The sequence below is a fragment of the Charadrius vociferus genome, unplaced genomic scaffold (genome assembly GCF_000708025.1).
Source record: "Charadrius vociferus isolate BGI_N301 unplaced genomic scaffold, ASM70802v2 scaffold304, whole genome shotgun sequence".
Lineage (NCBI taxonomy): Eukaryota > Metazoa > Chordata > Aves > Charadriiformes > Charadriidae > Charadrius > Charadrius vociferus.
In genome coordinates, this window is record NW_009648042.1 from 451,978 (window position 1) to 473,004 (window position 21,027).

The 21,027-nt window shown below is 39.2% G+C and overlaps 1 protein-coding gene across 1 annotated transcript in view; it reads left to right on the forward strand.

The window, feature by feature from the left end:
* The window catches only part of CAPRIN2 (caprin family member 2), a 36,407-nt gene that overhangs the window by 14,254 nt on the left and 1,126 nt on the right, over positions 1-21,027 (forward strand). Inside the window, exons 8-16 of the mRNA XM_009883632.1 lie at positions 168-983; positions 6,524-6,611; positions 7,327-7,382; positions 8,012-8,122; positions 11,422-11,574; positions 14,569-14,752; positions 17,372-17,554; positions 18,785-18,885; positions 19,706-19,772. Of these exons, the coding sequence (XP_009881934.1) occupies positions 168-983; positions 6,524-6,611; positions 7,327-7,382; positions 8,012-8,122; positions 11,422-11,574; positions 14,569-14,752; positions 17,372-17,554; positions 18,785-18,885; positions 19,706-19,772 (1,759 nt within the window). The remainder of the gene's footprint in view (positions 1-167; positions 984-6,523; positions 6,612-7,326; positions 7,383-8,011; positions 8,123-11,421; positions 11,575-14,568; positions 14,753-17,371; positions 17,555-18,784; positions 18,886-19,705; positions 19,773-21,027) is intronic.

The window sequence follows — 21,027 nt, forward strand, 5'->3', positions numbered from 1 at the left end:
GGATAAAGCCAAGGCTGTCCACATAGTTTTCATGGCTAGTGCATAAACTGTCTAGGCTCTGCTTTTAGCCAGAAATTTTCAGTAGCTGGGTGACCTAACTTAACTGACCTGAACTGTAGTAGCAAAATGTTTTCTTGGGAGCCATTAAGTTTCTTTGGTCTATATAGTTTCTCAACAGGCGTTATTTGCCTGAAGCAGAATACTCTGTCAAGAAGAAGCCAGAAGAGCCCAAATCTTGGGAAGCTGAGAGTGCTAGAAAGCAAGAACCTCCAAAGTCCTGGGAAATGCTTGTTGATATTGAAGAGCAGAAACAAGAGACCTTAAAGCCTTGGGAAGCTCGTGTTAGGCAGCAAGAACCAAAAAGACCAGATTCTCCAAAGCCTTGGGAAGCTCGTGTTAAAGAGGAGGAACAGAAGCGTGAGTCTACAAAGCCCTGGGAGACCCGTGTTGAGGAGGAAGAACAGAAGAAGCAAGAAGCTCCAAAGGCCTGGGTAGCACGTGTCCGAGAGGAGCAGGAGACCCCCAAACCTTGGGTAGCAAAGGTTAGGGAAGAGCAGGACCAGAAGAAACAGGAATCGCCGAAGCCATGGGTAGCTAAGGTTAGAGAAGAGCAGGAACAGAAAAAGCAGGAGTCCCCAAAAACTTGGGTAACCAAAGTTAAGGAAGAACCAGAACAAAAGCAGGAATCTCCAAAACCTTGGGTAACCCAAACTAGGGAGCAACCAGAACAAAAGAAGCCAGAGCCTGTGAAATCATGGGGAATGCCTGTTAGGGAAGAGCCAGAGCAAAAGAAGCAGGAGCCTGTGAAGGCTTGGGCTGCACATGTTAGGGAGGAGCCAGAACAAAAGAAGCAGGAGACTCGAGAGGCTTGGGAAAAAGCTGACAGGCAGCAGCAAGTGCCATCACAGCAGTTACAGAACCCTCCGAAGTCCTGGGGAGCTGCAAGTGTTGGGCCAAAGAAGTTTGATATGGAACCCAAAGAAGTGAGTTGGCATATGTAGTATTACCTGTCATAAGCTTTTCACACTAGTATATTGGACTAAAGCTACCTATTAGCAGAGGCTTTATAAGGTGCATTTTGTAGGCCTATATTTAGACTCCTATTTCATTCTTTTTTGGGGGAAGTAATTCTGGCAATTAAACCTTATTTATGAGTAGCAAGATGGTCTGCTTTGCTTTTTACATCAACACAGTATTGCTGTGTTTGAGCCTTGAATAACTGCTTTATGCATAAGACAGAAGAATTAACCGAGTCCAGACCCAGCTATTGGCTCTGTCCACTGTTATCAGTACAAAGCAGGTATGACTCATACAGGGATCAAATACTTTGTCTGTGGCTGCATGCAAATAGCACTTCAGTAATTTTTTAGGCTTTTGATTAAAATAGCTGCTGATTCAAGAGAGATCTAATGTCTAGATCAAGCAATACCAACTGTACAGGGGCTTAAATATGTAATTCCAGATGAATGCATAAGCCATACTGCTGTCCTGGAGAGTCTAACAATAGTATAGTTTGTTTTAGAAATGTAAAATGAAAGTTACTGCAGGGCTTACAGCTGAGCAGGCTGCTAGCCTGCCTTCTTTCTCACCTGTGCTTGGGTAGTAACAATTCTGATACTGTGAAAATAGGTAGGCAAAGCAGAGTTCAGTCATGTCATTAAGAGCAGTGTTTAATTTGGAGTTAGACTTCAGGAAGAAAATCAGAGGAATTGAACAATTCTGTTGTACACAACGTTTTTTAGCACTACTACCTTGTTTCTGCAAGAAAATTCATTCCATGTTACTCACAGCAAATGATTAAGCTTAAACTTTGTCAGTAAACTTGGCATAACTGAAAAATGGATGTTTTTGTGCCTAGAGGCGGGAGCGCAAACAGAAGGTTGAACACGAAATTAAAAGAGTAGGTAACACACAGCACTGGGTAACAATGGGATCAAGGTGTTTCAGCTTGCTTCATCTTTGCACTCAAGCTGAGTAGAATCTTGTGTCCACTGGTGGTGGTACAGGTACAAAACCCGGTTGCCTCACACTAAGTATCTCTGAGCACAAGTAGGTGTTGTGCACCCAACTATGCATAGTGTTACTGTAACTATCATATACTGAAATAGTCTCAAGCACTTTAAGATGCCTTGGAATTTCTGGTGTCAGATTAATTTAAAGCTTAAATGCAAGATGCTTTCTAATTAGATGGGGCTCTTATTTTTGTATAGGATGGGAAGATGGATGGCTTAAGTGGTAGACAAAACTTTGCAGTAAGGAGGGTCTTCAGTCAGTTGGAGAGACTTGCAAACTGCCTAGAGGTCTTCATAGTAATATGTGGGTGTGCAAGTCAATCAAATTAAACTAAATTGAATGTTGGAATGTAAGGTTGCTTAAGATGGATTACTGAATTAAGTAAACAAAGCATATTTTTAAAGTATTCAAACTTTGATTTGCATAGTAAACCGTAGTGAAACACCAGCTGGCTATATTTTTGCTTAGTAGCTATTGACAAATCCCAATATCAACAGAATATTCAAGGAGTAAAAAATAGTCTTCTGAACCTAGCTAGCTTCCATAACCACTTATTAAAAAATTTCTTACTTGGTTTGAGGTATGTATAAAGGACAACTAAAATCATATTTTAAATTTTTTAGGTAATGAAACTTCTTGCCTTTGCTTATATGAAAAAAGTGGCAATGCAATGCTGTAGCTGGATCCATTTTGCTCCCAGAGAGAACCTATAAATGACCTTGTGCAGGGATCTAGGCATGGTAGATGAAAGGCTTATGTTGCTGCTGCTGCTTTCTGGAGCTGAAATTAACCTTTCTTTACTCCCTGAAATAACTGTTAGAGCTCCAAGACATCTTTTAATAACCTGCTAGGTCTTGATCTTAAAATATGCTTATTTCACTTAATGTACTGTAAGGTGCAATACCTAAGAAGTTGAGCCTAAGGCAGCAGAGTGAGCTGATGTGCAGGGCTCTTAAACTGTTACTCTATTTAAATGTTTGTGCAACCTGTGGACCAGCAAACTTGGTTAGAGCTGAATTTGTGGCTTGCTTTGTGAAAGTGAAACAGTTTGGCTCTTGCTGTCATGTAGTGCCCTTTAATTCATACCTGCTGTGAATGCTGCTCTGAGTAGAAAGCTAATGTTAATTGTGTATCTATATTACACAGTTGGTGCTCACTGTTGTGCTTACAGCTTAGATATCACCATTCCAGCTCATTTAGCACTCCACAGCTAACAAACATAAGAGGAATTGAGGTCATGTATCATAGGATGGGGTTTTGCTAGTATATAAAGCGGTTGAAATGTATTTTAGAGTAGTGTGTTATGTATAAGTAGACCTTCAGTCTCTTAAAAAAAAAAAAAATAAAATAAAGCTTTACTGTGAATACCTAGTATATTGGCACTTCAACTAGTAAAATTCCAAAGTGGTCAGTGTGCCTTTACATTGGTTTATTTGCAATGGTTTAAGAGGTCCTAAAACAAGTTCTAGGCTTTTCAACTCCATTTTTAGTCAGTTCTCTGGATATAGTCAAACCTGTTTTTCTGAATGTGTGAGTAGTGTTGAAGTTAGGTTTCAGAAACATTGTTATGACAAAATAGACCCTAAACTTATCAGTGCTATGTAAAACTAACCTGAATGTTGCTTGAACCACTAGTGTTAAGTGTTCTCAGCATGTGTAAGTTTGTGACCTGGCCTAACAGGTGCCTAAATTCAAAGTCTGCTACCAGCTTGTAATGAATTCCAGAAACAGTATCTAACTGTAGGCTAGAAAGAAAATGTGGTTTAAAACCATGTTAAGGATGTCTAGTACCTGCTTTTTTCAAAGCATCTCTTTTCAAAGGCATAAAACATGACATTAACTTTTTAATGGGGTTTTTTGTATGCTCTGTATTGCACTTGAATATTCTAGTTTTGAACACCTAAGTACCAGCAAAACAGCAAATCAGTATGAGGTAACTTCACTATAGCTACTTCTGGCTGGTGTATTTTCATATATGCAGGAACTAGAAAATAACTTCTACAGAAAGAGTCTCAATGTTTCGATCCTGGCTTAAAGCCCTAATATATATGTAAGCCTGTATGCTTGCTCTTCTAGTTGAAGTAAAGAATGCTACCAGCGTAATGCACAGACTATGAGCTGGGGAAGGAGATGAAGACTAACAAATTGTAAAAGCATACAAAAGATTGTATCATCTATGAAAGCACAAGTGAAACACTGCAGTCTCCTCTGCTTCCGTGCTCATGAGGCTGTTTTCACTTGTTTGTGTTTAGTGTACAAGTCTAACTTATGTAGCTAGTGGCCAATCTTAAGTCTGGCAATGTCTGAAGCTATTAACCTGGTTAGATGACTTAAAGGTAAAAAGCTTCTGTTATCCATTTGCAAACATATAGAACCAGTTTAGGTAGTGTACTTGTGTCTTAGTAAATGCAGTGAGGAGGAAGAAGGTAATAAAAGCATTATTCAGTTTGATCTATAACGGACCATGACACCATGGCAGCAAGTGTTTTAAGACTAAGTGAGGGCTAATGAAGTGATGGACAGGAAGATTCAGATTCGTAGTAAACTTAAAACTTGCTGAGATTTAACTTTCTTCAACTGTATCTTTTGTCCTGCACTTAGATCTTTAAGAGCTTTACTTCCTGTTCATTTTTGAAAATTATACAGCAATATAAACTTGCATAGTCAGTAGTTAAAGGTAGTGCTTGTGCATCAGAAATTCTAATTAAGATGGAATAGTACAAAGATGCACTCTTCTAGCTCTACAAGAAAGTAAAACTTCTCACAGCTCAACAAGTAGCTATTATGTGGGGGACATAGATAATAGAAATGGAGTCCTCCAGAGTTAATGGTGTGCTGCATGTACATGGATTATGCTTTGTGAAGCTTTCTAAACCCTGCAAGCTTCTTCCCTATGCATGCCATTGGAATTTCTGCAAATGCTAGTGATTATTTGTGGGTAACTGTTGAAGAAATGCAAGAGTATGTTTTGGGCTTGTCCTAAAACTGTACAAAGAGCACTTCATAAACTTGTTTTGAATTTAGGGTGACAATTAAATGTCATGACGCATATGCCCTTCTGCTATATGGTCTTCTAATGACTTAATATAAATACTCAATTACATTGCTATACAGTCTACTGAAGTAGTAACCTCTTATTAGAAAGACAAATTTTTGTACTGTAGGAAAGTGAAGACTTTCACTTGTTTCTGTGTGTCTCAACAGTTGGGCCAGTTGAAATAACGCAACTGCTTAATGTCTTCAGATTTGCCTCCCTCTAGCTGCATAGACAAATGAGAGCAGCAAAGCTTTAGAGAATCACTAAAAATTATGGTATTAAAATAATTATAACAAGCCTACCTCTTCTGCAAGCTGCTTTCAAAAGACATGTTAGACTAGACAGTCTAATATTGCCACTCCATAAATAACAGGCCTTCTGCTATTTAAAGAGTTTACTATCATGATTTCTCTGATACCTTAGACTTGCCTATTCTCTGATAAAACATTTTCCTCTTAAGTGAGAACCAGTTCAGATGAACTGTTAAGGGACTGTCTGAAACAATCAAGGAGCAATAAGGCCCTGCAGAAGTGCTCATTTAGTTACAAAGTTAGGCTCCCATGTGGGAGCACAGGTGTATTTTTCATGCCAAACTTGAAAAGTTTAATGTAATACTCTCAATGCACCAGCTCCTGTGGAATCTGGCTTGTTAGTGGAAGCACTTTGGTCTAATCCTGAGTAACCTGCTTGCAATGTATCTCTTGGGTGCAGTTTCTTCCGAATGCCTGGAAATGCCATCCTAATAAAAGATTTGTACTTACTGGCATTGGCTCTACTAGCAGGAAGGATGTTTTAAACCTTGAGTGTTGCAGCTTTGATTTTTAAGTTTGTTCTGACCTTCAACTTAAGTATGTGGGTTTCATTAGATGAAGGTGCCTAATGTTGCACCAAATGCAGGCAATTTATTGTCTTCTGTACATTTGACTGTAAAACTGAATGAATTTAACTATGTGGCTTAACTAGCTGTGGCAACAGTAAGCTGATTTTTTTTTTTAACAAAGTGAAAGCTTGATTCAGGAAGTATCAATAACAGCACAGAATTCCTTGGCCCATGGTGTCTGACATGCATAGGTTGCTCTGGAAGTATATTGGATAAAGCAGCTTGTCTTGCTTCCAGTACTGGATTTAATCTCTTTTCTCCTTATTAGGTGCCTAAATCTGTACATCAGCCAGCTGCAGAATTTTGCTCTACTTCAACTCTTCCAAAAGATCCAGTATTGAGAAGGGAAAAACTTCAGGATCTGATGACTCAGATACAAGGGACTTACAACTTCATGCAGGTATGTTTTTCTCTGCTGTTGTAGCACAAAGCTCCAGTTCCTACTGGGTTGGGGAAAACAGTGCTGATAATGTGCTTGCAATGAATGAATGAATCTAGCTCCAATTAGTTAACAGCAACTTGTCAGTTGACAATGTTTCATTTGTATCTAGAGTTTAATTTTTTCTTCCAATTGGTGATCTTTTTTTCAAAAGGAGTCCATTCTGGATTTTGATAAAGCTTCACCAAGTGCCATTGGTTCATCCCAACCACCTTCAGTTACTCCAGCAAGTAGTCCTGTAGGTAGGTAATGCTGTAAGTGTAAATTGTATGGAAAATTTTGCAAACACTAACAAGGTTTGCTTGGGCTGTAGATCAGTAGGCCTGGTGAAGACAGCTTGTCTAATTCTAAAGAATACCAGTGTCTGATTTTAAAAAAAAAAAAGGCAGCTCAAGCCCCTTGCCTGCTTATTTGTTGCTGGAGGTGACTATAAGCTCGTATGTCTGCCTGGAAATGAAATGCTTGTGTAATCACTGACTGACATGTGCACCTGAACCTAGATGTAGAATTGACATGCTCTATCTGTGTAACGAACTTGTCTAGATAAATAGACACAACTGTGAATGACCTCAGGATAAAGAGCACTTATCTAGCTGCACTTAGAAAACTGGAACTTTCTACAGTGGGCCATGTTAAGAAACTGTTCGAGTGGCTCTTGAGCTGTAAAGCACAATTACCTAGTTTATTAAATACCTACTTTCCAGATAAAGCACTTAAGTATCTCTACTGTAGTAGAAATAATGTTGTTATTGAATACCTGTCCTCTTTTACAAAAAACCTGAAGCTTTCAATTGGGTATAGTTTACTGATGCCAAGTCTGTATTTGCAGTGTGCGCACTAAAAATAGTGTGCAGCCTCATTTACCAAATATTTTCAAAAAGTAGAACTGCGCACTGAAACTGTATGTAGTATTTGAATTTAAAAGAAAATGTTGCTTAACACAGTCTTTTTTTACAGCTTCAAAAGAACAGAAGCTGCCAAGTCAGAGTGATTTTCTTCAACAGCCCCTTCAAGTAAGTTGAAATTAGGACTGCCTTGAAGAAGCAGAGTTGTAGCCAAGGAATGATAGAGAGGTTATTCACTAGAATAGACTTAGTACTTTATCGTCTTTCTTGTTGCCAGTAGTTTTGTAATAAATTTCATATAGCTTAGTAGCTTGCACTCAAATGCTGACAAAGTTGGCTGCTCTTCCTCTTGAATAACAGCAACAAATGCGTGAAGCTTCTTGAAGTAAAACAGTATGTTGAAGACATGCTGAAGTAGTTTGAATATTTAACCCATAGATTCAAGTCATAGCTAGTGTTTGTGTGCAGGAGAACATGCTGCTTCTTTCCTAGATAGTACATGTCTTCATCTTTGACATCCTCACTTATGCCAAAGGTAGTGTCTCAAGGTTTGACAGCTGTGGTTAAGTGAACCTTAAATTTACTTATGGTGCTTGCAGGTCTTGCTACTTTGGCTTTTAATAGGTTTCCTTGCCACTAACAAGAATTCCTAAGAAACTTTGACTAACTGGTCAAAGCACTTCAGCTCCTGCCTCATTCTGAGGTTTATTTGGAAATGCCCAGAGTGTGAGTTTCAGTGAAACTGAACATCTAAGATAATATTTCAAAACCTTATCTCATTTTTGTCTCCTTGCAAGGCTGCTGCTTCATCCATGACACTGCATGGTTCAAATACTTCCCTAGCATCTGCTGATCAGACTCTTTCTGGCTCTGAAACTGAAGACTTGGTGACACCACAGACACCACAGGTAATATACCCTGGGGTTCACTGGCATTCAAAGATCTGTGCAATAGCTAGCCCTAACAGGAAGCTGTGGTGGGGCCTCCTCAATAACTATACCTGAACAACATACAGGGACAGAATACAAATAATGGCAACAGTATAGCTTACATTCTGGAGTACTTAAAGATGGTTGGAAAAGCCTTCCTAATCATAGAATGGTTGAGGTTGGAAAGGACCTTGAAGATTATAAAGTTCCAAGCCCCCTGCCATATGCAGGGACACCTCCCACTAGACCAGGTTGCCCAAGGCCACATCCAGCCTGGCCTTGAACCCCTCCAGGAATGGGGCCTCAACAACCTCTCTGGGCAACCTGTACCAGTGCCTTACCACCCTCAAAGTGAAAAACTTCTTCCTAATGTTTAATCTAAACCTGCCCTCTTCCAGTTTAAGGCCATTCCCCCTCATCCTTTCACTACATGCCCTAGTAAAAAGTCTTTCCCCAGCTCTCCTGTAGGCCCCCTTTAGGTACTGGAAGGCCACAATGAGATCTCCACGAAGCCTCCTCTTCTCCAGGCTGAACAGCCCCAACTCTTTCAGCCTCTCCTCATAGGAGAGGTGCTCCAGCCCTCAGATCATCCTCATGGCTCTCCTGGATGTGCTTCAGCAGGTCCATGTCCTTATGTTGGGGCCTCCAGAGCTGGATGCAGTACTCCAGGTGGGGGGTCACGAGAGTGGAGCAGAGGGGCAGAATCACCTCCTTTGACCTGCTGGCCACAGTTCTTTTGATGCAGCCCAGGATGCGGTTGGCCTTCTGGGGCGTGATCGCACATTGCTGGCTCATGTTGAGCTTCTGGTCAATCAGCATGTCCTGGTCCTTCTCCTCAGGGCTGCTCTCCAGCCATTCTCCACTGAGCCTGTATTTGTGCTTGGGATTGCCCTGTCCCAGATGTAGGACCTTGCATTTGGCCTTGTTGAACTTCATGAGGTTGGCTTGGGCCCACCTCTCCAGCCTGTTCAGGTCCCTTTGGGTGGCATCCCTCCCCTCCAATGTGCCTACCTCACCAAACAGCTTGGTATCATCATGAAGTGAACAGTCTGCCCCTTCAAATGGGAAGGCTGTGGGATGAAAAATGCATACTAAGTGTGGTGCGTATTCTTGTGGGAGCATATGAACAGCATAAATATTTGCTTTGGTTACAGTGTAAAATACTTCCTCTAATGACAAGAGATGCATAAATTGGGATGGATATTGTCATCATAAAATAGCAGACTTCTGTGTAAGCTAAAAACTGGGAAGTATTCTCTAAAGCACTAACTGAAGAAGTACCAGAAATCTGACTTCTGATGTTCAGCCAAGACCTCAAACTTTCCTTTCTTAACTGTATTTATGTGCAGTTAAACCTTCAACTAGCATTCAAATATTGTTTAGAGCTGAAAGTAGTGTTTCAATTAATGCAGATCCCTGTCTTAAAGATCTCTTGCTAAGTGTTGCTGTGTTCAGAAATACAGCGGGGTCTTTCCTGTTGGACTCTAATACAGTGTTGGTAGATTATAATGGGGAAATGTTCATTCTTTAAATGTTTTGCTGATGTACATGCTATCAGTATACTGTGCATGTAGCATTTACCTTATTCCTTAATATACTATGTAGTTGAATATGACAGTCTTGACAGGGATATTAGTCTTTCTACTGTTTTGAGTCAGCAGTTTTGGCCTGGTTCTTGACAGCTTCTCTCACTCCTACAGTGTCATAAGACTACTTGTGCTGCAAGGATTAAATTTTGCTGTTTAATAAGTACCTAGAAATCTTGTGCTGTGCTATAATGTAGAACATATGATTTAGTAGAATGTTCTGAGTTTTTTTTGTAAGTTTACTGTTTGGAATTTGGGTTGCTTGTGGCCAGCACATCTAGTTCCTTAGGCATAAAGTGTGGTGTCTTTTCCAGTCCTGCTTCTCATGGAAAGCAGTAGATAAGCTTTGTTTGGTCCCAGCACAACCAGGGAACACACTCAATGGTGACAGTGCACTCTCCTGGTCTGCAAGTGCAGTTCTGTCTGATGCACCTGTGATGGTATACATGGTGAGAATAGGACTGCTAGTCATTAGTCCTAGGCTGTGTATCTAAGTATAAGCAACTCTTAGCTTACACTTGTAATGCTAAATTTAACTGTCGTGCACACAGGTTTTGCAAAAGCAAACCAAACTTTGGCTTTGAAACCTTGTTTGATGGAGCTTACCAGGAGTTTAACATCAGACTTGTCTTTCAATGTGTGTCACAGACTTCATTGTAAATAACTGCTTGAAGCAATCTACAGTTCTTAAAATTATCTGACTTTGCAGGGCTAGTCGTACAATGTCTTGTGTAAGAAGGGTAATTAGGTCTGAATCTCTAAAGCTAATTACTTGAAGCTTTTGGTTAAGATGATTATTTAGTACATTTACTTTGGACTTAATATTTGTTGTGGTCTTTAAAAATCCACTTGTTTCAACTTACACACTGGTATTTCATAGCTCTGCTAGAACTCTGTGCTTTCTGCAATACTTCTTGTAATAGCAGGTGCGTGTATGTCTCCTAGGCATCAGCATCACTTTCTCAAGAGACTGAGAAATATACTTCCCAGCCACTGTATCAGACAAGCTCACATATTTCTGAGCCACTGATACCGAAAAAGATTGAAATTGCCCAGGTGAGCTATCACAAATACAGGTAAGGTAAATATATTTGTAGCTGGAAAGGTGTCTAGAGCCTTACATCCCTTTTGATTCAGAACACCAATATTTATAGGATTCAGAAGTCAATACTTCGTTTTGCCATCTGCACAAATGGGACTTAATGCTGGTTAATACTTTGTCTGGACAACTCAGCATTGTTTCTAATCTGAAACATAATTAAGTTGGGAGGGAAAAAATCAACCCCCCTAAACTTCCTGAGTTCCTTTGGACAAGAAAAGTCACTTTTAATATCAGCCATAGAATCATCTTCCAATAAATGGAACAGAAGGTGTTCTGTGTTTCCTTAGTGGTGGGGAAAAAATACCTAATGTCTCTTTATTGTGAAATTATTGCAATGAGTGGTATGTATAGTAGCTCATAGGCACATTTCACTTAATCAGCAGAGACTGCAATAGAAGTACTGTTTGCTGAGAATGCACAGCAAGATTTGAAATTGTAAGCAAAAGCTATTTTGTAGCTCTACTATGTCCAAATGTCATCCTGTAGAAACTGCTGACTTCTGTCAGTCTAGGCTTTAGAACAAATTAACTGCTTCTGTTACTGCCTGATAACTATCAAGTGACCTTTCATTACATTTGTTCTTCCCTCAGGCAACTGTTCCCCTCCCAAGTGAGCCACAGTCACCATTGCCTACTTCAAGCACCTCCATGTCACCAGTACCACCAGCGCAGAGCTTTCAGTCTCCTCCAGCAAGTAGCAGTTCTGTCACAATAACAGCAGCTCCTTTTCAGGCTATGCAGACTGTAAGTATGCAACTTGAGGCCACAGAAGAATAATTGACAATAACGCTAATAACTTAGTCCTAATACTGAGGAACTGGCTCCTCTTGATATAGTACCGAACTTGATAGATCACTTTGTTTTAATGTTAAAAACCTAGATTAGAACTCTGCTTCTCCAATGTCTTCAGAACTTAAACCAGATCATCTAAGAGTAGACATCCTGGTTTTGCTCTGCATAGTCCCAGAATCTAATACTGGGATATCTTAGTAGCCTCAAGGAACTAAGCCAGAGAAGTCAGACCTGAAATGAACAGATTTATAGCTGTGTCCCAAGGTAGTTGACTCTACTTAAGTAAACTGTTCTTATGTGTAGACGTCAAATAATAAAGACTCCAGAGGAGAGAGGGAATCCTGAAATATAGTTGTTAGGAGTAAAAGCTTTCTGAAGCTTGAACCAGTCTTGCTGCTTTTTAAACTGCTTTAGTGGAGTAAAACTTAGTCCACTGGAATCATGGAAAATGTCCTTGATTAAAAACTGGTGTAGCTCATTATCCTATCTTGTTAACATGCAGTTGATATAGATGTCTAGGGAATAGTCAACACAGACTGAGTGGTGTTTCTTGCAAATAGATGCTACTTTTTCAGGCCACACATAATCTATGTTAGAGAACTAATGTTCTCTAACATTACTAACAATGCTACTGTCTAGTAATCTGCATTGCAAGCTTACAGGGACTTAGAGGAAGGACCTCTGTTTAGTTGTTAACGTTTCCTTCGCTGTACTTGGGCTTATCTATTCCTCTGATACCTTCTTCAGAAGATGCTAGAAGCCTTCATTTAACATTCTTGCTCAAAAGCAAGCTTAGAGATCACTGAGATTCTCCAAAGGTATTCTCCATTTTCACAAATGTACCAATGCAGTTCCACAACTTGCTGGACAATCTGCATATTGTGGTATTGATACATATGTAGTATGATTTGCTGGAAGGAGGTAGCTAATAGTTTCTCAAAGAATAGGAATTAGTGACTAAAACATCTATGATATCCTGGTGTGGTCTATAGTAAATAACTACCATGACTTTTTCTACTTGGTTTTTCTGTATTTGTAGAAGAGGTTCAAGCAGAACTTTCCTCAGAGGTACAGAATTTTGTTATAATATAACATTATAAACAAGGCAAGTGGTGGTAGGGAGTTGGTTCTTTTTAAGCCAGATCTATTAAATTATGCTAAGTGGCTAGGTGGTGATTTTTCATGGAAGTGGAGAAATAGTAGCCTGCTATGATCAAGGAATCCAGAGTCTTTCTGGGGACCCAGTCTTTAAGAGAAGCAATCTGTCGTGGTATAAATGCAGAGTCTTGGTCTCAGTCATTCTGATTGTATCTGAACCTAGTGTCTGTGTTCAGGGTACTTTTGATCAAAATGGTATCACTGAAAGTTCATTTGAACTAACGCTGTGGTGTTTTCAGAGATGTTAAATGTTCAAGATTTCTCTTGGGATTTTGGGGTCAAACTAGCAAACTTCTGTAACTAAATTGCTAGGATCTTAATTCCTCTTGTAGCAGTGGCAGTCTTTAACTTGGCGGTGCAGGTTTTTCTTCCCTACATAAATTCTCATTGCAGCCAGGAAAGCAGCCATTAGATTTCAGTAGATAGCTGGTAGTCAGATGGTGTCTTGCCAAACAGTGACAGTACAGCGACAGTAATGGACGCCTCTGATTACGTGTTCTCAGAGATGTCTGAACACCCTGTTGCTGCCTTTGTGTGTATGGAAACTTAGGCTACAGGTAGGATCTGCCTTTAAGTACTTTTATTAGAATTCCACCTGTAACACTCACTGGTTGGAAAAAGTAGACCGCTTGTTACAAATAGTGCACATTGTGGTTGTTGGCAGCCTGACTGCACAGCATCTTCAAATTTCTTTCAGAAAGAGGGTTGCTTTGCATCACTTCAATCACTTCATCTGGTAAATCAGAACCAGAATTTGTATTTTATAATGGTTCAGGCTTTACGCTCAATACTTCAGTATCATGAGGGGTTTCTGTGCTGGGTCCCTGTTAGAGGAAATACTTGGCTTTTTAACCCTGGAAAAAGTGTTCATTTCCCACTAATTATAGAGGCTTCTGCAGATGACAACTGTCAAGCTGTGAAGCTGTTGCTTGCATCTAGCTGTAGTTTTGCCCTGGTCTGTCTTAGACAGTTTATAGTCTTGGAAAATGGTTAGATACACCTCTCTCAGTATCAGTAATGCTAACAGCTCTTTATATGAAATTTAGATCCTTTTATTCAAAATGGACTACTTTCCTATTTGATTTTGATACTAGTTGTCACTTGACAGCATCAGTTCTGGTAATTGTTACTTGCTATAAAGCAATACAGTCACTGGAGTAACTGAACTCTGGTTGATTAGATTTAACTAATGGTAATATCTGTGCACCACCCTACAGCCCAAGGCTGTAACATTAAAACTTGAATTACAAGACTTGCTTAGGTTACATATTTACTTTGAGGGAACTTAATCGGAGCCTCAAATTTCCTATTCTTTTATCAAAGTGGTGAAGGTTGTCTAATATGGTATTTATCTGAGTGGACTGTAGAGTTGCATCAGGTTTCAAGATGTGTATAAACAACCAAATTCTTCACAAACATGAATATCTTATTTCAGTATGGGCTGTCCCAGCTTCAGGTCAAAAGCTGTAGGACAGGTAGTCAATGAGTCAATCCAACAGCTGACTTCCTGGAGAAGCAAAATAGCTTACTATATGGTAGCTGTTCTTTTGATCAAACATGGTAGCTATGATCAATCAAGTTATATTTCTTGGGTAGTAGCTACATAAATGAATAAGTTCTAGAAGCTTACTGAGAAGGAAAAGGTTGGGTTAAAATACAATGTTCTTGATTCTAAGAAAGTTCTAGAAACTGATCTAGGCATATGGATTTAAACCATAGCATAGCAGGGTGGTGGTGTTAGAGCCTTTAGCTGGTAGTGTTAAGCACTTGTCTTGAAATATGTTTTAGGTATTTAAAGTAAATGCACCACTGCCTCCACGTAAAGACCAGGAAATTAAAGAGGATTCTTCATATTCAGCGGGATATAATCAGAGTTTCTCTACAGCAAGTACACAGACTCCTCCTCAATGCCAGTTGCAATCTTCTCATGTTGCAGAACAAACATCTCTTTCACAAGAATCTCTATCTTCAGGTGAGAACTGTACTTGTCTCTCTGTATTTCAAGTAGAGTTTAAAGTTCTTCAGCTTATAGTACTATTTTAATTCATTAATATGTGCTGTGAGTATATGCAGGTTCTTCTCACTTAGTGAAATTCTGAACCACTGTTATGTAGCACCTGTTAACATTGGGGTTACATCAACTCTAATCTAGGTGATGGTATGGTATGTAAACTTAATTTCAAAACTGCTAGCAGGATGGAAGGCTGCTTCAAACAAATTTCTATACTAGTTGTATCAACAGTGTCACCTACAGGCCTGAAAGATAACTTCCTGCCTGCTGGGAAACTCAAGTATGTGGTGATACTTGTCAGTCAAAAAGTGTTTGCTTGGAATTAAAGCAGTGATGAAATACTTCATTTGGAACCATTAATTTTGTCTGTGGTAATAGACACTATTGTCTGTAGTGCTGGGAGCTGCAGAATGCTAAAAAAGTTGGGATAAGCTTTCAGTGCTGAGGTGAATTACTGAAGTGGTAAGTAGCTTGCGCTACTGGTACAAGACTAAAACGTGTCATCCAAGAGCTGCTTGGGATTTAGAATTTTCTTATTTTAACAATGGGCTGGTATCTTTCCTTTGAACTTACAGCTCACAACATAATCACTGTGAAACACATTGCTGATCTTGACTGTACCAGTACTTGCCAAAATCTTCATGTGGACATTACACCTTACTATATTAGAGATAAGCATTCTAGATGTTACTGACAGGTCACGTCTGCCATTCCTTATCATTCAAGCTGTATCTTGTAATGTTGAAGTTCCAGCTTTCTGTAGCAGACATCCATGTTGTCCCTAATTGGGTGCTAAATTTGTCACTTATTTGTTACCTGCAAAGGCTAGTTTCTTAACTAGGAGGCCTCAATCACAAGTTACTGTAATTTAGTGTGGTACTGAGAATCAGCTGAGCTGCAGGAACTGTTCATGCATGTGCTTTTAGCATAAAACAGGTGCAAGCTGATGACAGCCTACTCTGCAGCAAAAGATAATCCTCCTCTTACTTCTGTTTATATAGCTCTAGCTTCTTACCAAGGCTGACTTTATTAGCTGTTTGAGTCTGAGTATCTGACCTGAAGAATACTAAACTTCTGATAAGCGGTGTCTTGAGCTGCCTATTCAACACAAAACTGACCTGCTTGACATTCAGATACTGTTAGGTGAATTTATATGGCTGACACTAAGAATTTGAAATGAGACTAGCCCCTAAATTTGCCTGAAACAGGTTCCAGGATGAAAGGAGTCTGACAGCTAGGAATCTGGATTTATAAGACTATATCTAAGTCATGCAAGGTCATGACTGTTTTTTCTGCCAGAGGACTCTTCATAGGACTTATAGTAGCAATAGACTGATACTGTGTGAAGTCAGCGAGACACACGAAGATTAAGAGCTCTAACAAATAACATATGTATAGCAGTCTGCAAAGCATGTTTAGCTTGAATGCTCCTCATCACTGAGACTGCAAGTGATCAGCCTTCTGTACAGTTTTTTTGATGGAACATAATTTTTTGATCTTGTGCAGTGGGTCTGCACAGACTTCAGAAAGGGGTTTAGACTGTCACTCTGGATCAGTTTTGAGCTTTCTGGATTGATAAAAAGCATGGTTGTGTGGAAACACATTCAAGCATGCAAGGTCTGTATTTAAAGCTAACCACTCAACCACCCTGTGAGTGAAAAGCATAATATTGAGTTGGTCTCGTCATCCTGAAGGATGTCAACACTCAGGTGACCTAGCTTATCAGATAGACCACTGAGGTCTTGCTAGTAGAACAGTGTTGGTTCTAAGTGAAAATTCTTAATCAGGTGTTACTTGATTTTATTCTAGCTTGGTGTTGTGGTTTAATCCTTGCTGGCAACTAGGACCATGGAGCTTTGTACTCACTGTCTGCTGTCCCCCATGCCCTCCACCCATTGCAGCAGTAGGGCAGGGAGAAGAGGAAGAGAAAGGAGGGGAAAAAAGAACTTGTGGGTCGAGATAAAGACAGTTTAATAGTACACTGAGGGAAGAGAATGCAGTTGCTTTCACCACCTGATGATCGATTGTAGATCCCTGCCCTCCCAACCCCCCATTTATACCCTAAGCATGATATCTATGCTATGGAATATTCTTTTTGGCCAGCTTGTCCTGTCTATGCTCTTTCTCAGCTTCTATGGGAAGCTGAAAATGTCCTTGACTAATGTAAACATTACTTTAGCAACAACCAAAACAACATGTATTATCAACATTCTTATGCTAAATCCAAAACACAGCAGTGAAGAGAAAGAAAAATAACACTATCCCAGCTAAAACCAGGATACTTGGTTATTTTCTTGATGCTGCTAGCAAGCTTGCTCTGACCTAGGCAACAGAATCTTGTCTTACACATTAGAGGCTTACACTGACAGCCTGGGCTGTCTACAGTATGCTTTAACATTGTGCTCTACAGAACAAAGGGGAGGATCCTCACTTATTTGGAGTAATGAAGGGGCACAAGAACAGGATATTCAGAGCAGCTTAATCAGTCTCTGAACTTCCTAATGCTGCCCTTCCTTCTAGGTATGGTAACTTTACAGTTATAAAACCACTGAATTCATCTGTGCCTTTTGTTTTAACCAGTGAATTATCAACCTGATGGAGCTGTTCCTGTTAGCAATGGTAGCCTTGCCTTTTATCCAGCACAGACTAATGTTATTCCCAGACCCCCTCAGCCTTACCTTAACAGTCGTGGGTCTGTCAGAGGATCTGCTAGAGGTGGAAGGTCACTGGCTAATTCATATCGTTCCCCTGGTGGGTACAAAGGTATGTATGTGTGTTCTGCCACCTTAAAAAAAAAAATATTAAAAAATCTAATGTAGTAACACTAGAACATGATTTAACACAACATGGTATTAAATTTTGGTTCTATATGTGAAACATCTTAAAACAAGACTCTTTAAAGAGCAGTGTGCAGAGAATGGGGTCTTCCTTTGTAAAATTTAAGCAAGTTCATTCACAGCTCTTTGTAATCCCTGTACTTTGGGTGTCAGGTGAACTGGCAGAGCGATTTCATAGCCTATTGAATTATGAAAGTAGAAACTTTCACTAATAGGTTATTAAATTCCTTAATTGTATAGACTTTTCTGCTTGCTGTTTGATTTACCCATCTGAACATTTTTACTCCCTCTATTCTTTCTCTTGGTATCTGTCTTGCTAACATTCTGGGCAGGTATTTTCTCTTCAGATGTCATTTGCAGTATTTGCCCAAAACATGATACTCTTTGCTTAGCACTGCTGGCTTTAATATTACCAGCAGAAACTGGGATGGGGGGAGAGGTTACCACTAGTGGAGAGCCCTTCTGGATTAATAACAAACTGAAGGGTTTTAAGAGAAAGAAAGACTGTTTGGTCTCTGCAAATTAGTTGCTATTCTGCTGCTAGCTGAAGTACTATGGAAAGTTTCAGCTGACTCTTGGCAGATACCAGCTTAAGGTCATTGATAGCTGTGGCCTGTTCCACATTGAAGTGGAATGGCACTTAGTCTGTGACAGAAGTTCTTTCAGTTACTGGGCTGAGACTGCTCAATACCTTGTAGGAACATGTACCAGAAAATAAGTTAATAGTTTGAATTTATCACCAGTTAAGGGTTTGGTAGTTAGTGTAATAGCTAAAGATGCCAAATATTATAGTACTTAAATGTGTAACAGTTATAGCTAAGCATCTGTAATAGCAAAAGAAGGGTTTTAATTCTGCTAAATCTTGTCTCTGGATCTAGCAAGTTTTTCAGCTGTTCTGTGAAATCCTGTTAATATCAAACAGGTCTGATGTCAATACTACTAAACATGTAATTTTGTTACATATATTGGGTACTTCAGAGTAGCTAATGAAACACATTCTTTATAGGAGTAGTGAGACTCTGAAATATGGAATAGATGTGTAATTTATAATGTAATACACATGATAATTGCCAAAAGGGAGCTCTAGTTGTATTCTGGACTTGTACTTGTAAACCAAACCATGAATACCATTGAATAATCAATGTTATTTGAACAGGTTTTGATGCTTACAGAGGCTCACCTTCAATAACTAATGGCAACTATGGCCAGCTGCAGTTCCCTGGTAGAGATTATGCTGGAATGCCATATTCTCAGAGGGTAAGCATTGACTTTGTTTCCAGTAGCTGCCTTGAGCACTGTGCAGGAGAAGTTGTCTAACTGTAGCTTTTCATTGTCCTAACGTGCGCTATTCTTTACAAATTAGAGTTTAGTTTTGTTTCCTAGTTGAAACCCTTTTCTGGAACAGTATACAGCAGTTGAAATAGGAAGTCAGTTCAGACAGTATCTCTGTATAACACATTTTAGTCTGAAGGGAATCTCCAAAATGCAAACAGATGGCAAAGAAGATGTGGTATAAAATGGACTTGTAGTCTACTTTACTATGGATTTTAAAGTTAGTCCTCAATGCTTCTGTAGTGTAAAATAATGAATTATTAAATGGATTACTCAGAATGCGGTTAGGCAAAAAAACCTCAAAAACCAATGTGTAAGAAAGCAAAGGTTTTCAGCTTTGAAGTGTAATATTCTTCTGTGCCAGACCTATGATTTAATGTAATGCTCAATGAACTGAACATATAATTCGGAAGCTAACTTGCTGAACTGGCATTTAAATAGTTTTTTAATTTCATACAAGCTATTGTAAAAGTAAATTTTTCCCACGAATAAGGCTGTTTATGTACATCTTAATTCTGAACTCCATTGTCTGAGAGACTGAATTAATTGTGCAACTGAAAAAAACATCAGTATTTGGTAGTCCTGTTTTGTTTTCAGATTTGCTTATAGCAACTGTAGAATAATTTGGGGTGGAAAGGACCTTAAAAGGTCATCTAATCCAAACTCTCCTCTAGTGAATGTTTCAACTAGACCAGTTTGCTCAGAGCCCTGTCCAACCTTACTAATACTTCTGGGTTTTTTTTAGGATGTTAATTACCAGCAGTGCTATAAACGAGGTGGGATAACTAGTGGTCCTCGAGCAAATTCAAGAGGTAAGGCTAATGTCAGGTTCCCAGTGGTACATGTATGTGCCTGGGCATAGGAGATGCTGAAGTGGAGTGTTATTGTGAATAGTGAGGAAAAAGTGTACTACCACTGGTCAAACAGATCAAGCTCAGTATAAATTAACTAAGATAGATGAAGGCTCAAGTACTGTTCTTAGTTAGCATTGCATAGCAGCAGATTTAATTTCACCTCTCAATTTGGTGTCTTTGCATGTCAAAGTTCTGACACAATGATACTTTAAATGAACTTTCTTCACAAATAAAGTGACCTGGAAATACACACAGGGTGGTCCCCATGTTGCATTTGGCTTCATCCCTTAATTGTATGGTCTCCCCTGATTCTGGGTGAGCTATCAGATCCCAGAGGCTTTGTAAGATATCTCTTTATATGAAAAATTGTTTGTTTGGGAATACAGATTTACTTTGTACTTCCATGCTGGAGTACAAAAACCTAAAGAAATATATAACACTTGCTGTTTCAATCCAAGCATGAATAGCATGTATTTTGAAAAGTTGTAAACAAGATTTAATCCTAGAAAATTTGCTGGAAAAAAGCTGGACTTACAGTGCTATAGGTGAAAAGCAAGATGAATAGTAACTATAGATCACTACTTTGAAGAATAAAGAGAAATTATAGCATATTGTGGAAACTGGTTTAGGGTAAAGCAGGTCATTTCTCAGTCAGAGAGGACTCAATGTAATTCAGAAGAGAATTACGAGAAATATGAGAGATATCAATAAGATAGTAGTAGCAATTTTAGTCTTATTTGATATCTTAAGGTGTTCCTTTCTAGGGGAAATAACAGTGGCTTGAAACCTGAGGGTGACTGCTTTAAATTCTGTAGGTCTGTTAATGTTTTCATTCTACGCACTTCTAGCTTGAATAGTTGAAAAAGAGAACAGCTTCATTTTGGGGAGCATGGTGCAGGAAGTTTAAAAGCAATTCTGATTATTCAAACAAAATATTCTAGCCTCATAAGTTGATAGGACCTACTAAGAATGCAGCTCTAGAAGAACACTATTGAGGTAACTTGAAGTGCAAATTCAGATCTTGAAGGTGACTAAATGACTGCTTCGTTCTTGGTAATTCTGCCAATTTTTGCAGAAATTATAATTTATCTCCACTCAGAAGATGGCATATGCTTTTTTTTATGGTAACATATGTACGTGGCAAATGCCAAAGCTAAAACTATTCAAAGCTAGTGCCCTCTCCTACTTAAAAGTATGAAAAATATGTAGTTAA